The sequence below is a fragment of the Ambystoma mexicanum genome, chromosome 11, assembly GCF_040938575.1.
Source record: "Ambystoma mexicanum isolate Mex_15411 chromosome 11, UKY_AmexF1_1, whole genome shotgun sequence".
Classification (NCBI taxonomy): domain Eukaryota; kingdom Metazoa; phylum Chordata; class Amphibia; order Caudata; family Ambystomatidae; genus Ambystoma; species Ambystoma mexicanum.
This window is the reverse complement of record NC_090934.1, coordinates 775829948-775848076: the sequence shown is the minus strand read 5'-3', so window position 1 is coordinate 775848076 and position 18129 is coordinate 775829948. Positions and strand designations below refer to the sequence as shown.

Here is an 18129-nt window from a genome sequence, read left to right as displayed (position 1 = left end):
TCTTCTGAATTCTGAATCTTGCTGAAACGGACATGAATCGAGTTCCAAAAGCCTGCTTATCAGGGTGCTGGACCTTGCAAGTGACGAGAATCCAACCAGCGATATTCAGTCTTCGCCTGGCTCCTGAAAAGGGCACCAAAACCACAGAGCCGCATCCAGCCGTGAAGAAACTCTTGCCTGGAGCCTTCCAGTTTATCCTTGCTTCAAAACTCCTTCCAAGGTCCTGTCTTCAGTCTTCATGACAAGGAATTCAATGACTCGGTTTTTTGGCTGCAGATCCTGAAGTCTCCCCGTTGCAACCTCCTCTTCTGTGTTGAGTAAACCAAGTGAAGATCCTCTTGCCTACAGCCTTCCCCGTCATCCCTGCTGCAAAGGTTCTTCCATTGCCCGTCTTCTGTCTTCATAGCCAAGGAATTCAATGACTGGGTTTTTGGCTGCAGATCCTGAAGTCTTCTTGCTGGAACTCTTCTTCTGTGCTGAGGTACTGTGCTGGCTGGGGCCTTTGTGATTTCTGTACAGCTTTGGGGTGTTCTTGTGATTGGAGTCATCTCATCCAGTTCACCCAGACCCACTGCTGGACTCCTCCTAGGGTGTCTTCTCAGAAGTCACTGGAACCTCAACAAACTCTAAAGTGAAATATACATACTTGTTTGACCAGTATTCCTTGACATTTGCTACTTCTGTGCCTTCCTGATCTGTCTGCTGGATCTAGTGCCCCCCTTCTGCCACTGAGAACACTCATGCTCCAAGAATAAGGGAAATACTTTCTAAGTTGGTAACCAACTGAGAGTGGACAGTTACAAAAAAGTTATTACTCAACTTAAATGTGTGTTGTGCCATTCTGAAAAGTATAAGGTTAATTTACTCAACTGAATTGGTTGCGCCTCTTTCTCAAAAGTAATGCTGTTGGCTTCACTGACTATTTCTTTCAGAAATAAGCATATACGTTTACCAACTGGGTCTTGCTTCCCCTAACTTGCTATGTAGCCTGTTTAGAACAAGTCTGCCTTAGGTTTTACCTACCTTAAATATCTGTGTGCCATTCTTAATAAGTGTACTGAAAGTCTAACTTTCCTTAGAAACTGATTTGCCATTCTAACAGAAAGTAGATAGGAGGTTAATTTACTCACCTATGAATTGGGTCCCCCTATTCCCAAAAGTAATGCTGTTGGCTTCACTTTACTATACTGATGACACACAGATCTACAAAATACAAGGTACACAGAAAGGAAACAACGCTGAAAGACTGCTTACATAAACTGTATGGCTGGATGAACATGAACAGCCTTAAACTCAGCCCGAGCAAAACAGAAATAATGATAATTTCCAAATGCAGGGAAAACAATCAATACATCCAACGGCCGACAGAACATGGAACAGCAATGACTCCATCAACAATAGTAAAAAACCTGGGAGTCTTAATGGACAATACTTCAGCCACAAGTAAAAGTCATAATCAAGAATGTTTTCATCCTCCTACACGCTGTAAAAAGGATCCTACCATTCCTTTCACCGACAAAACACCATCGGACTCATGTCCAGAGTAGACTACCCCAATAGCCTATACCTAGGAATGCCAGAACGACTATTAAAGAAACTTCAGCATATCCAAAAAGCTGCGGCCAGACTCCTGCTCAAACTACCACGAAGAGAACACATTACCCCAGCGCTTAAAATGCTACACTGGTTACCATTTAAACAGCAAATAAAGTTCAAAACAATGTGCATAACGCATAGAACAATCCACAGAGTTCCTAAATGAGAAAATAAACATATACCATCCGGCAAGACCACTCAGATCAAGCAACAACATTGGCTTAGAACCAAAACCATACAATAAACACATCTGGAGGATCATCTTTCTCTCACCTAGCAGTAATAACCTGGAATGACCTACCAAAAAACATACGCAACACAGGATCATTTGGAATTCAGGAAACTACTCAAAACTTGGCTTTTTGTTCCAGAACCAGAAGGAAACGACTAGGAAGCATGTACCCAACAGGAAACAAGAATCTTCCCACAACCCTAACTTAATCTTCCCTGCCCAAAGGGCAACGGGGGGAGGACACCCCAACAAACCATGTCCACATAGGAAATTTAGGGAGGTAAGAAACCCACAAAGGACGTGCAAGGAGTAACCCTCTTTCCCAATTATCACCAACCCAGGTCGGGAAACACACCAGCATCAGCCAGGTAGACATAACACTAGAGTAACACAGAGGAAAACTGCCATGCCTCAATAGGCCCGCCAAATAAGTGGACAAATTACCACACCAAACACACAGGATAATCATAGATGTTAAGCACAGAAACACAAAGTCAACGAGGTAAGGAAAACCGCTAACCCAACTCTAAAACCTCACCTTTCTGCATACACTTCCCAGACAGAAACTCACACAATCACATCTCTGCACAGCAATACACACGTGCTTCACCACACTACAACAACAGATTAACAACACATAACTCCTCACACCAGCACATGGGAAGTCACACTGACCAGAAAACCATACTTAAGCTCAGTGAACAATGCAAACCGAACTGAAGCTGCCAACAGGAAATCACAACTCTCACTTTCCTATTCCCATTACACCCTACTAACCCACCCACTGCCCCCCTTTTTTCACACCCTCCTTTTCAGAGCCGCCAGAGTGCCTGGGGACCACTTCGTTGGTGAATGTGCGCAATACAAATACCTTGAACCTTAAAATGTCTGTGTCAGTGCCACTAGGCACTCAAAAAGTGCATGGTGTATGTCTTGCCTATGAACGAACGAATGCAAAGTGATTTAAAGTATATATAAATGCCTGTAATGATTCAATTGTCCTGATTTGTCTTTTCAGAATGTGCATGTGCGTTTTTTCGCTTAATTGAGTCATTTAGTGTTGTGAGGAATTCGACCATCCCCATGGTGGGTGGGGGCTCACTTGGGCTTTTTTTAAATGTTTAAATAAATGGATGAATGTAGACTAATCTGAGGAAAAAGTGTGGTTACCAAAATTGGACAAAGAGATTTACAGCTTTAATTGAATGCTTGTTTAATCCCATCTGTACGGATCCATTGTCTTGTATTAGCGGTGTGGGTCTGGTTGATGGTTTAGAAACAGATATTCACGCCTGAACAACTGGTACCACAGATTTGTCACAAGTGTTTTCCTTTTTTGTATCGATTGTTAGTCTAATGTTATGTAAGGTGCACATTTTCTTTTATCGAGTATTAGCACCTGGTAGGTGACCTCACACTAGCCCTTAACCAATCAGAGGGCTCAGAGGATGGGCTCCATCTCATGAATTGGCCCAGATTCCTAACCGTTTACTGTGTCTGACCTCCCTCCTCGTGCCGCTTGTCCTCCATTGGGCTCCCCTGCTATGCCAAGAAGGCCTCCGATGCCCCTTCCACTAGGCTGCAGGACACCAATTCACAACCCTCCCTTCCCCCAGGACACTTCACACTTTGACTGACTCCCCTACGCCCAGAAACAGCACTCTCTCTCTGCCCTCTCTGTACCCGAACATGGGCCCTTACCACAGCAACTTGACTCCGTCACTCACCACTCTCCACAGATGTATGTAATAAACCCTTTGGGGGTGGGATCAAGCCTGGTTTGCCTATGGTCTTTCCACTTTCTGCAATGACTTGCCAGGCGAAGAATGGTTGTCTGGAGGGTTGCCCAGAGTGATGCCAGTCGTTAAGATCCATTCTAAACCTTCCAGCCATCACATCTTGCTTTCTCTAGTCACGCTGGGTGGGACAGATATATCCAGATGTGGATCCTGTGCCTGCTGGTCTAGAGACAAACGACACGTCACGGATGATGCCCAAATGAGGCCGAAACATGTCTGGGGTTGCTTGTGGTCTTGTGCAGAAGAGATGTGGCTAAGCAATTTGGACTGGATTGCCCCTTTTGGGGTGGGGTCAAGGTGATTTGCATATGGTTTTCCCCATTTGTGTAATGGCTTGGCAGGCGAAGAACGATGGTCTGGAGGGTTGGCCAGAGCAATGCCAGAAGATTCATTCTAAACACTCCAGCCATCACCTCTTGTTTTGTGATTAAAAAAAGTATGCCTTTGTAGTTCCTGTTTAACTTGTTTAATTGCGGCAAGACACTATCCCAACTTAAAAGAATAATAAGGTTATTAGCATCCCGGACATCAAGCCAAGGTTCTAGCAGTTATACATCGCTCAATATGTACCGTTTTAAGGGTGTCGCTGCACATGGTCTGTGACTTGGTCCAGGACCATTAGCAGGCAGTAAAGCCCGCCACCCTGGGGTTTATTGTGTAAATGTGTGTAGATCGGTTGGTTCTGGTTGACCTCTTTTTGCCACATGACTTCTCGCTCTACTGTGAAGGTGAAATTGAACTGCAGTCTGGCAACTCACCAACCGTGGGGGAGTGGTCTGAGCAATGGGGTGGTGCAGGGCTGGGCAGAGGCAGCGCTTTAAGGTGGAGTCATAGCAGCTCTCCCACTGTCAGGCCTTCTGCGTCTCCACTGTCCTCCCCCACTGCATCTGGCAAAGAGTGGGGGTGGGCAGTCTCAGAGGGCCAGGCAGATTGCCTGACGTGCCACGATTCACTGGCTCTCCAATCCCTGCATGCAACCTGGAATTCAAGGGGATGGCAGAAGGAGATGCCATCTTACTGGTTTTGTTGCCCTTGCCAGCAATGGCACACTGATGTCCCGTGCCCGCCACTCCTGAGTCTCTGCTTCCCTTTTCCTTACCACCAGTAACCCAAGAGGGGTAGGTACGGTGCACATTTAGCTATACAGGGAAATCATGAATTGACACTGCCAAGAATTGCGCCCGAGCAACACCAACTTTTCAAGGAGCGCATTTCCAGTGATGAGATATGAGGGAGTGGCAAGGGGGAAGAGGAAAGACAAGACAATCGTACAGGAAGAGAGAAACAATCATTTTAAAATGCAGAAAATATAATATCTCGGTGGTCAGCAGAAGGGCAAATTGTGTACCAAAAGTGGGCAATAAAAGTAACAGAGCGCTTAAGATGCTGGAGGAATCTGACATTAAGCGCTATATAAATGACCGAATTACTATGATATGTTGTATAAGTAAGTTATTATTATTATTATTATTATTATGTTGTATAAGTACGTACCGACCTGCCTAATCACATCACATTATGCAGGAAGAGCGATGGCACGCTGCAATACAAATTAAACTAAACTAAAAATCGGTAAACAAACGTACATGGAAAAGGGTAAGAAAAGTTCAAGGTGCCCAGGTGGAATGTTTTGACGTGGAAGATTTTAATCATGCAGGCAGAGAACTATGTGTCCTCGTGCACTCGGAAAAGCAATTATGTCAAATCACCATGGTGATGGGCCTAAGAACGATTTCCGAAACAATTAAAGCAATAAAACGGTTTCCAATGTGTGTGTGTCCCGTGATTCTGTAGAAGCTGCCGATTATAACACTCCATTTATTAACAGATCTGCAGCTGTACTTCTTTCCTGCTTTACAAAGTTCCAAGCACATACCGAAATAGTACTATGCTGTCAATGAAAACGTGGATCTGCAAAACGAGATCGGACATTTTAAATACTGACATTTCCTTGGGAAATAGCGTAGAAAACTCTTGGTATGCAGAAGTGTGTGCACATAGCGGCTAGTTATGACAGAAATGTGCACAGCACGAGGCACGCCACGCAATACTAGGAGATCAGATGGGAGTGGCCCGCCCAGTCCCGGGTTCCTTCGCTGGATTGTGGTGCAGGTGTCTGCCGTTTCTGTTTCCCGGGACTGGGGGGGGGGGGGGGGTTACTAATGCATGACGTGGCAAATAAAACGTGCATTCATTTCTTCAATGTGTAGAAGGTGTAGCGCCGTGTGGGAGTTATTCTATATAGCGCCACAGGGGTCTTTCATGTATTGCAAGTGGCCTCACATCGGTGCTTACTTCATGTGGCCCCACATGAGTGTTATTATATGGCATTTATAACGCGCCTATACACAAGTGTTTCAAGGCGCGACGTTTCGTGTAGCTCTAACTATATGGGTGTTTCACTTAATTATACACATGGGTGTTTCATGGGTACCAAGATCGGCCACATGGGTGTTTCCTGAAATGTCACAGGTGCGTTTTCATTTGACCGCTGCATGGGCGTTTTACATGTGGCCTCACATGGATACTTCATGTGGGCCCGGAGATTCAAGAAACGACCGATGGGGGGCATTGTGTACTGTCGCGTGGACATGTCACGTGGCGCTCTTAGGCAGTGTCATGTTGCGCACAATGGGCATTTCTTGTGGCGCCACAGGGCTGTTTCATGAAGGGCACCAATGTTTTCATGCGGCATGACATTTTAGTGTAGGCCTACATCGGGGAATCATGTGCTGCCACACAGGCATTTCCATGTATGTTTTTCACGAGGATTGCTTCAAGCAGAATCACACGGCTGCGTTTCCCCACGTGTCACAATAACGGCGATTTAGAGGCCATGACACACTCACACATTGATATAACACACTACGTACTCCAAGATCGGTCATCTTCCACTGTTGAAAACTTTTTTAAAAAAAAAAGAAGTTCTTTGTTTTATATCAATAATTGAAAATCGAACCCAGCGTTGATCCGGGGGCATTTGGCCTTGGGCAGCATGGGGCCCTCCCTAAGCCAAGCATGGCAGGCAGCGAGCAGAAACAACGAGACACACGGCGAGCACACAGGCAGCAAGCTTTTCTGGTAGGGGGTTCTTTTAATCCGTGCAACAAAAACAATCTCACTTTCTGGCAGCGTTTTCTGGATCCAGCGACGGTGAATAACGCCGCCCAAAGGAACAGTGCATACATGTCGAGCAGCCGGGCAGCCTTCTGTTCAGCGACAGCGTCACCTACTAGCATTACAGTGGCGTGTTTTCTCTATGGTGTGGTGGTGTTCGCCAGGGACCTAAGTGGGTTTGCTACCCTCATTCAAAGAACGGAAGGACCCTTCTAAAAAGTGCCAAGATCCTAACTGCTTACAGCTGGCACCTTGCGTTTTAATGTGAGTGACAGAATCCACGGGAGCACACGACAGACATCCACACCAATCATCTGTAATTATCCAACTTCCTGTACCCACTGCCTTCAGTTATGTGTGCACTAGACCCGTCACCCGCAGTCATCGGGCATGTCCTTCCGTGACCTCTTCTAGTGGGATACAAAGGAAACAAGGTGGACAGGTACAGCAGTATCACGCATAGCATGTGCATTATCATATTGTAGGCACACACGTATGTACGGCTGTGTATATAATATGTTTACATATTATATGATATCGTTATGTACACACATGGATGCATACATGTATTATGTGCTGCGTAATAGGCATGCACACCCATTCGATTTGTATATTAAACCTCAACAGTATAAATGTAAACACACGCTTCTGTGCCACCACATCCCGCCCCTTTCAATCACTATACTGCCCAAAATCAAGACGCTTTGAGGGGAGCATAAACTGGGGGAGGTAGTTTGTTCTTACAGTGTCTTTTGATGTGCCCAGTTTCTTCAATCCGTCCAGAGGCAGGAGATCCGCCGAGTCCTTGTGAATGAACTGAACCGCCTGCTTCATCCTCCTCTGCTGCCGGAGCGAGGCCACTTCCCTGAGCTCTGCCTCCTTCCGGCCCGAATCTGTGAGGACGCCTGAGTAGAACATTTCCGCGCGTGCTGCTTCTTCTCTGAGGAGAGGGCACTGATGCGCAGCTCGCGCGCGAAGGAGCACTTGCCCGCCCTTTATAGGCGCAGCATTCGAAGGCTAGCAGAGCTGGACCAGACAGAGCAGGGCGGAGGAGGAGCCACGTGTGAAACCGAGGGCTCTCGCTGCACATATTATGCCGCTGTCAGAACTAGGATCCGAGGAAGCGATCATGCCAACTCATTAGTGGCTGATCCAGGTTCTGCTTCGAGATGACAGCCACTAAAGGGGCCGTGCATTTGGAAAACCGAGTTAACGTTAAAAAGGTGCAAGTGGCCTCCCCCACACGACTGTCTACAGGGAGTGTACTGCACAACAGAAAACAAAACGGTTGCACGCATTAAAAGACACACTATGAGGAAAGGGTTAGTCACTTGACTTCTGATGTCCCTAAAAGCAACTGTCAAAACGGATTCTAGCCTCATAGTAAATGTTGCCTCATCGTTTATGACAACTGGATGCTTGCATGAAAGGGGTAATTTGGTTGGCTTGGAACTTGAATGATATGGTTATTTTTAGATAATTGGCACTTGTGCCTGATCATGTTGTCTTGTGTTTATACAGGCGACCTAGGACTGCGCTATCTGTCAGTGCTTTCAATTGTTTGATTTACTGGATACATTGTTTAGCACAGCTTTATCCCAAGGTGGTCTCTATACACTTCCCATAGTTCGGAGCCTACCCGTGGTCTTTAAGCTCCCCCTCCCCCTTTCAGGGAAGCTCAGAGGTTGCCCAGTTCTCTGAGGTATGCGACATAAGCCGGAAGAGGTAAGAACTGGTCTTTATTGTTCGCATACAAAGATTATAATAAAGGTAACCGGCGCCCCATACCGCAGCCTCCACCTTCACTCTCACATCCCCAACGGTCATTCTCCCCACGTCATTTCATTCCACATTTGCTGTATACCACGGGCTGGAGGCCTCGAGATAAGAAGCCTCGGGATGCTCATGGAATACCACATCATCCCCCCCTTACACAAATTTTGAAACAAAATAAAAACTTGAATGTTCCTTAAACTTTTCCATAACAATTAAAAAATTAATACCGGAAGGAAAACTATTGAAAGACATTACATAGATAAATGAATGCAAACTTATTTAGTCGTAAGAAGACTAACGAACTAGCATAATAAAATTGCAATAGTAAGTAATTTCACATGTCATAATCCCTAGACCAAAATGGTAATCTCCTCTCTCTTGAGCTACGTGCACTCCTATTATCAGACATCTCAACCACTTGTTATCGTTGTGCATTCTCTCCACCGGACTCTCTCACCCTCACCACATTATCATTCACCATATCCATACCCTTTAGAATATAGTCATCACCAAATAGATCACTCTCTCTTCTCCCCACTTTGGCTTGCATAAATCCCTCATTGTTTCCTTTCCACATCCACTTACTAACTCTATCCAGATTCCAAACAGATCCTCCTACAACTCTAACTGCTCTCTTGAACACTTGTACCACCTTAACAGGTCTGCTGTATTTAGATTCACCCTTTTTGACACTCCGTCCAAGTTTGATTCGTACAAAATCTCCAGGTGGAATTCTCAATTTAAACTTCTCAGGAGGAGTATTATGTAAATCACACATACCTTTCCGTTCGTCGGAATTCCTAGATTCTGTCTTCACAACTTTGCTCTGATTAACCCATTCAGGAATTAATAATGTATTGGGAGCTCTTCCCCCTCATTAATTCAAAAGGGGAAACCTCCATTCCCCTGTTAACTGACATCCTAGTACTCCATACCCTCTCCTTTAGAACTTCATCAACTGGTATGTTGTTGCTCAATGCCAGTTCCACTGCTTCTACAATTACACGGTTATATCTTTCCACCAATCCATTGGTTTGTGGGTGGTATAATGATGAAAACCTCCATTCAATTCCCATCTTCTTGGCAAAATCTTTCATTTCACTACTTCTAAACTGAACACCAGTATCACTTATTATTACTTTGGGAAATCCTTCCCTACTGCAAATCTGCATTAGAAATTTTACTACCTCACCTGTGTCAATTTTCTTCACCGCTTTGACTTCTACCTAACCTGAGTAATAGTCTACTAATACTATTAGGAACTTTTTCTCTCCTACTAACTTCATATATGGCCCGATGATATCAATTCCTAACATCTCCCATGGAGAATCACCCTTGTCCATGTTAATTGGCTTGGACTTGACAATCTTGCAACCTTTATCACTGTTTTGACATGGCCAACAATTCCTGATATATCTCTCAATCATAATATCCATGCCTGGGCAGCAGTATTTCAAATGCACATTATTCTTAGTGCCTGTAATGCCGGGATGGCCTTGATGTGCCTTTTCGATGAGCTCACCCCGAAACTTGTGTGGGGGAATTAATTTATCCCCTCTAACTAAAAATCCATCCTCCATTGACAACTCATCTCTAATTTCCCAAAATCTCCTACAACCTTCGCTAATGACCTTTTTCTCTGGCCAACCTGACTCCGTGTACCTCTTTATCTCTTGCAACTCATCATCTTTGGCCAACTCCAACATCCACATCTCCTTGGATGTGACCTCAAAAATAGTCGCTACTCTTTCTTCATCAGGATCAGCACTTGTCACATCACTCTTCAATGGCAACCTAGACAAATAATCAGCAATTGTGTTCCTTTTCCCTGGTACATACTTTACAGAGAAATTGTAATCTTGTAATTTTAAACTCAATCTAGATAATCTCGGTGAAGCTTTACACATCCCCTTCACCGTGAGAACTTCTATTAAAGGTTTGTGGTCAGTCTGAACTATAAATTTGTTTCCCCATAAATACTTTCTGAAATAATTCACTGCCCATGAACAAGCCAACAATTCCTTCTCGATCACAGAATATCTACCTTCTGTTTCACAAATAGCCCTTGAAGCATGACTGATAGTTTTCTCATTTGCCTCTTCATCAATCTGTGTCGGCACTGCCCCTAAACCACTTCCACTGGCATCCACTGTGATCTTGGTCAATCTTCCTTAAACAAATCCTCACAATTCTATAGAGTTACAAATTCCTTGTTTTATACTTCCAACTGCCTTACTACATTCATCACTCCAGGTAAATTTTGCATCCTTTTTTAACAGCCTCCTCAATGGTTCTGTGGTACTGGCAAAATTCATTACAAACCTGTTATAGTATTCACACAATCCCAAAAATGACCTTAACTCGTCTTTGTTTTTAGGTTCAGGAGACTCCTTGATGGCTTTCAATGCATCCCCTTTCGGCTTATAGCCTCTGCGATTCACTGCATGTCCTAAATACTCTACTTCCTCCACTCCAAATTTACATTTACTATCTTCAACTTTCAATCCGACTTCCTCCAGCCTCTTCAACACTTCCTTCAATCTCCTATCATGCTCCGCAGATCCCTTGCCAAACACTATTATATCATCTTGATATATAAGTGTCCCATTCAAACCTTTCAACACATTCGTCATAATTCTCTGGAATACTGCTGCTGCAGACGCCAGTCCAAACGGCATGCGTTTGTATCGATACAACCCTTGAGGTGTAACAAATGCAGTAATATCTCTACAATCTTCTGTCAGGGATATCTGATGATAAGCGCTAGATAGGTCTAACGTAGAAAACACATCAGCATTATCAATACGATTTAGCATTTCAGATATGATAGGAAGTGGAAAAACATCTGTTATAATGTTCTTGTTGACGTCTCTTAAGTCCACACAAATCCTAGGTTTGCCATTTTTCTTTACTGCAATCACAATGGGGCTTATCCATTCAGATGACTCAATTTTCTCTATCACTCCTTCAGATTCTAACAAGGTCAATTCCTGTTCTACCTTTTCAGCAATAGCAAACAGAATGGGTCTGGATTTAGTATGCCTGACAGGAATTGCTCCCTTCTTAAGGCGAATTCTGTGTGAAAAATCTTTCAACAAACCCAATTTAACCGATTTGTCCTGTTCTTTTTCTTTGACTTCCTTGCTTTTTACTGCTTGACTCTTGTTGGCAACCAGGATTTGTTCTTCATTACTTGGATCCAACCTGATCCTGAGTCCAGCTTGATCTCTCCAACCCAAAACGTTTACTCCCTTTTCTGCCACGTATACCTTTACTTGAGATCTTCTGTCTTTAAATTGAACAATGCTCGAGAACCACCCAATCATCTCGATTTTGGATCCCTCAAATCCACCAGGATTCAGAATGTCAGATGCCTCCATCCTGGTTTTGAGGCCACATTTTACTAAATTCTTCCATGTTTTCTTGGTGATAATTGTCCATGGCGAACAACTATCCACTTTTACTTTTATTCTCCAGTTGTCCAAGCATACTTCACAACTCGGGCATTTGAATTCTCCATCAGGTGGTTCCCGTATCAGAAACACTCTTTCTTCATCCGATTCTTCTTCTTCTTCCATAATGGCAGATATCTTCTTCCTTCTTCTACACATGACTGCGAAATGGCCTCTTATACCACAGTTTCCACATTTTTGTCCCAATGCAGGACATTGTCTTGCATAGGCATAGTGACCAACTCTGCCACAACTATAACATCTGTCTCCTTCCTTCTGTTGGTTATGCTGAGTTCTCTGATCGTTCTGGGGTCTGGGTTCATTTTTCGCCCAAGACTCTCCTCTATGTGAATTCCCTCTCTGCTCATAACTCATTCTGTTATTTCGTCCTGCTGCATTGACTTCAATCTTGTCTTTGTTCTTAGTATTTCCCCCTCCTCTGTCTTTCGGTCGAATTATATTGACCTGTGCTTGTTCCTCTGTTTCTTTTTCTTGCATCTTCTTGCTGCTCTGGCTATGTTTTTGCATACTTTGTACAGCCTCCTCTTTCTTGCTTTTCACCTCCTTTGAACATAAATGAGTGTGTTCTACTCGCTTTGCTATTGCTATGGTTTCCGGCAGAGACGGATTACCCACCATCCACAGTCTATCCTTGATTAAGTTATCTTTCGAGTGGATAATGATCTGATCTCGGATCAACTCATCCAAAGTGATGCCATTGCCAAATTGGCAAGTCCGTGATAGTACTCTCAGTGCGGAGACATATTCTTCAATGTTCTCATGTTCCTTCTGCACTCTAGCATAGAACTTGTACCTGTTTATGGCCACATTGGTTTCTGGAGCATAATATTTGTCCAATTGCCTGATCGCTCTGTCATGCTCATCAGCATCACCAGCTTCATCTCTAGTCAATTCTGGCAATTCTCTGAACTTCCTTTGCCCTTCCAACCCCAACGCATGTAGTAATAACAACTTCTTTTCTCGGGATGTGAGTTCCTCTTGTTCTCTGCTTGGATATAGTTCAACCAGAATTCTTTCCATTCTGACCATAGAAATGCCGGTTGACCTGGAGTTGGAAGGAAACTTGCTGGCGGTTGTATACTGATGCCCTGCATAATCCTGCAGTAATCTGATTTTTGTATCTGAGTACACTCTTATATACTCCTTTGGTGTAAGCTATTGTATTATATATTTTTTTTTTTAGTACTGTGAAGAGGAGGAGTGGATCACCATCTACTCCTCATTCTGCCTGCTCTTCCTGTAGTCAGGCAGATCACGTGACTCGTTCTACTGCAGGTCCTTTTCTCTAAAACTCCAATGACACGTAGCTTATCCTAGGAGGGCGGGGACAGTTCCTCACAAACCAACGTGTCAGACGTCAGTTCGGAGCAGCCGCTCTCTGTCCTGGCCCTATTCAACTGCACAAACCAACGCAATGCCAGTGCACTAGTTCGGAGCGTCTGCTCTCTGTCTGCACAAGCCTGCACAAAAAGGTGCAGCCACTCGGAGCACTCGCTCTCGGTATCCAGTATGACCGCTGTCGCTGCTGCTGCCGCTTCCTCCGACCTGTGGGCTCTCAAGGCGCTGGCATCCTCGTCGCCATTTGAGGTATGCGACATGAGCCAGAAGAGGTAAGAACTGGTCTTTATTGTTCACATACAAAGATTATAATAAAGGTAACCGGCGCCCCGTACCGCAGCCTCCACCTTCACTCTCACATCCCCAACGGTCATTCTCCCCACATCATTTCATTCCACATTCGCTGCATACCACGGGCTGGAGGCCTCGAGATAAGAAGCCTCGGGATGCTCATGGAATACCACATTCTCCAACATCTTTTACAATTGAGTCAAGTTACTGCTTTTAATAAAAAATATAAGCCGTTCTTATTTTTATTGGGGCTGCACACACTTCACCACACCGCAACACCAAACAATCAACACATAACTCGCACCAACAGCACATGAGGACTCACATCCATCCAATATTCACACCCAAGCTCAGAGCATGGTGAAAACCGAACTGAAGCTGCCAACAGTACATCAACCTTTTCACTTTCCTACTCCCTATTCACCCGATTAAACCCCCCCAGCCTTCTTGTTTGCAGATCCGCTGGGGGACCAATCCCGTTGGTGATGGTGCGCGGTACAAATACCTGTAACATTAACATTATTACTTAAGGTGAACTAGAATAAAAAAAAAATTGGAAACATAAATATGACAACAATATATTTTTTTAGGAGAACCCTGTTCCCAATGAGGCATTTCAGATCTTATTGGGAAGGTGTTCCCGTGCTTTGCCACTGGCACCTAAAATATGCACCCTCCTGTTTTTTATTCTGGTTAAGGTTATGGCTTGCCTTGACTGTCAACTCTGAACATTGCTCCCCTTTGTCAAATTTAAACTTCATCTAGTCTGACACGGGTAACAAGTGCAAAGCCCTCTTGCCCAGAAGAAATGGTCATACTTCATGAGGCCAGAAATTAACCAGATCCCTGCATGCTTAGAACTCTGAGTTCTTGCTGCTGTCAAGTTAATTCATGAGAGAAAGCGCTGAAATTATAGCCATAAATTGAAAGCAGTCCAATAAGTAGTGTTGTGACGCGTTTCACACATTCTTAGGACTACTGTCACTATGACAGGTGATGATGCATTAGGCATCAATATGCTATTATAATAAAAGTTTGTACATCAGCGTAGGGCAGCATTAGTTATATGAGCAAACCTCCTCGACATTTGTGCATGCCATTAGGTCCTATTTCCTGTGTCATTTCAGACAACAACTGTGACAAGTAACAGCTCTAGGATGTTTTAATCAGGTGACTTATAATTCGGGGGAATTTTCCACCCACCCCAAATCGGGAGCGCACAATTTCCATTTATTGAATAACGTCCTTTTATGAAGCAATCTATTCTAGTCCCCTTTCTGTTGTTGTCAATTCTCCTTTCTCTCCTTTTCCCATCCATCACTCAGCCAGTCAGTCAGTGGGTGAGTCAGAATCTATGGAGTTGGACTTTTATAGATCAGAAACCACTCCCTTTATATGTATGTATCATTTCTAATCTAATTCACAGCGTGTCAAAAGTGACATCACAGTAAACAATCTACTCTGTACTCATTGGGCATATTAATGAAGAGGGCAATCTAATGGGTGTGAATTCTACACCCAGTTTCCCTCCCATTTGATGACATTCTTGGAGATTTCTACATTAAACAATTGTAATTTTCTGAAACATCATGTTTCTCAAATGTGATCATGTTACTAATCGGTGCATCAGATTTCTCTCAGCCAAATCAAGAAAGCAATTTTCATCTCGGCACAGCATGTGATGTGTTGCAAACTTTTTTGTTACATTTTACATACTTATGCTTTTAGACAAAAATAATTTTTCCGGCACAGACGTAGGATACATGAATCCCTGGCACTCACCTTTTCTGTCAGAAAATATCCACATTTATCTAATTTACATAATTAAACCATCAACAAAATATCATTTTACATTTAGCGGATAGAGCTTTTCACCCTGAATTAAAAGAAAAATGTACCCTCCTACAAGAATTCTTTCCAAAGTCATAAACGAAAATGTGATTCCATATGTAAAATTCAAATGGCATTTTTTTTTCTACTTTAACAAAATATTAAATGACATCTCCGGGTCTTTTGCCTAGTTACAGAACATCTGGTATCAGTTCCTTTAAAGTAAGAGCTGAGGCATTCATGACTCTCGAGAAGACTGGTTGTCATGGCAAAAGTCCTTTGAAATCGAGTTGCTCATTGCTATTTGTTGACCCCGTTCCCTCCCCCTTGAGTGAAAACAGCCACTTGTTTGCCACTTTAGTCAGACTCAAAGTCTCTGAAGGTGTGAATCGTATGATCCTATGAAAACCTGGCTGATGGTAAACTCTGATTACCCGGGGAGCAGACCACTACACAACACTCCACAGAGCAAATTAGTTGTATTTGTAAAGACTTTTAGCCTAGGTGCTGTGGCAGATGGAAGCTGTAAGGTAAAGTATTTGGTTTTATTATCCAGGCCTGTTTCTGAGGACAAGACAACCATCAGCGTCATACCATTTAGGGTTGAGCTTCAAAAGCCAGTGTTTACATTTTTCTCATGGGAAAGTAAGCCATCCCCCTCCTGTTGCTGCCGCGGGCATGGGGTGCAATTTTGCCTTTTAGGCCATGTTGCTATCTCTTTTCACCAATACAGCTTTTCCATATTTTTTAATATCTCGGTTTCTTTATACAAAGCCGATTCTCAGTCCTGTAAAGAACAACAGCAGGCCTCAATTCGATTTGGAATCTTCTGCAAAATCCTGTGCTTTCAATCCCAGGTTGGACTGTTTGCCATTTCATAAAAGGTTACTGGATCATTTCTGGTAAAATGTTGGCTTTGGACATGCACTCTTGTTGTAGATGGGCTGCAAATATCGCACATTTCTGCACACGTGTGTTTTTCACATGCTGAGCACAGGCGGCAGATCGCATTTTAGTTTTTTAAAATGCAATGCTTTTCTCTGCATTCTTGTATAAATGGTACTACAACCCCCCACCCTCGACCCCACCCATAACTGCACTTTTTCCTTGTGGCAGCAAAAGGGGGAGGTGGGGATCTTCTTTTTCTTCTGGGTTGTTTCTGGTTGACTTTGGGTGAGTCTTTTTTCCCCATCCTTTCCTTTTCCTTTGGGGAACAATGGACGTTTTTGTTTCTTGATTTTCTCACCTTTCCATTTTTTCCTTGGAAGGATCCTTCCCCATCCCTCAAGCTCATTACAGAGAGGTGTAGAAAGGGTGCTTTAGAAACACAAGAAAAAACATATATACTTCTTTGGAATTTTTTACATTAATTTCACTAACTTGTACTGACATTTTTATACAATCTCTCGCATGTACTCTAATCTTATTACTTACCATTTAATTTGTCTTGTTACTCCTTTTTTTTTCTGTTCTCCAGGTTTCTTCAACCCTAAAGTTTGATGGCTCCTCTCATTCTCAAAGCTAATCGAAGGTGACAGCTTTCCAGTTGATTGATGTGGACCCATCTTTCCTCAATCAGATCTCCTTTTGGAATGCAGATCTTAGAGGCGACAGGAGGGGATACAGATCTTATAGGCGACAAGAGAACTTATCAATGATATCAAAATCACTTTGCTAAGAAGGTAAGAACTTTTTCCTTGACTTGGTTCTTTTGAAAATTATAGAGATACACCCTGTCACTTACCTTGTACTTCCTTTTTGTTGTTTTGAGGCCGTATTACGTCCTCATCTCTTCAGCAGACTTCTCCAGATTGTGTTGGGCATATGCAAAAGGATGATGTAAATGCTTCCTCGAATTCTCAATATGTTCATGAATAGTCGAGGTGTTTATCAACATCTTCTCCTGAGCTCGGTAAAACAGGTGTTGAGGTAATACCATTTTGGTGCCCGGTTACTGGGCATCATTATTTGTTTGCCGGTATCCTAGCAGTAAATCCGCCAGGATACCGGCAAATAGAATTACTGTTACCACCATTTGGTCCAGCAGAATTACTGCCAGATTACAAGTGGCAGTAAAGGTGGTAGATCCCCATGCCATGGAGTCCCATTGGACTCCATTGGGGGATTTGCCTGTATTACCAGCACCTTTAATACTGGTGCCGGTAATACAGACTATTTCTGCCAATAGGGTGTCGAAATTACCTCCAGCTCTTAGGTGGAGGTAATTCCTCCATCCCACTGGCCAACTTGTAGGTGGCAGGTGTGGTAACATGCAAGTATGAGTTATTACTGCATCGGCAAACTCATAATGATGCCCATTGACATAAATTGAGACATCTTGGTGGCAGAAGAAGGTTTACATCTCAGGGCCACCTTCACCATTATCCGCCGCGGACCCCAGCCCGAACGGGTGAAGCCCGCGGGGAAAGGGCGCGGGGTGTTGGCGGCCCACTGGGGCTGTTCGTGGCTCCGCGGGGGCCATATCTTCTGGTCTGGACTGTGAGGTGCTCGGCGCGGCAGGGGGAGGCCTGTCCTGGACACGCCAGAGAGAGGAGAGGAGAGGAGAAGCAGGAAAGGAGAAGTAAGTGCAGGCGAGTGTTCGTCTGAGGGACTGTTCACCCGGGCCTATTGAAGCCTAACGCGGGGGCCCCCGTTCTCGGTCCCGCTGAGTTTGCCG

General features: G+C 43.9%; 1 protein-coding gene across 2 annotated transcripts in view; it reads right to left on the bottom strand.

The window, feature by feature from the left end:
• NRIP3 (nuclear receptor interacting protein 3) overlaps positions 1–7861 on the bottom strand; it is a 738043-nt gene extending 730182 nt beyond the window's left edge. The window contains exon 1 of one of the 2 annotated variants that reach the window (XM_069623692.1): positions 7489–7861. In XM_069623692.1, coding sequence (XP_069479793.1) covers positions 7489–7662 — 174 coding nt within the window. In that variant the 5' untranslated portion in view covers positions 7663–7861. The remainder of the gene's footprint in view (positions 1–7488) is intronic. The other variant, XM_069623693.1, reaches the window with a different exon arrangement.
• Positions 7862–18129: the final 10268 nt, after the last annotated feature.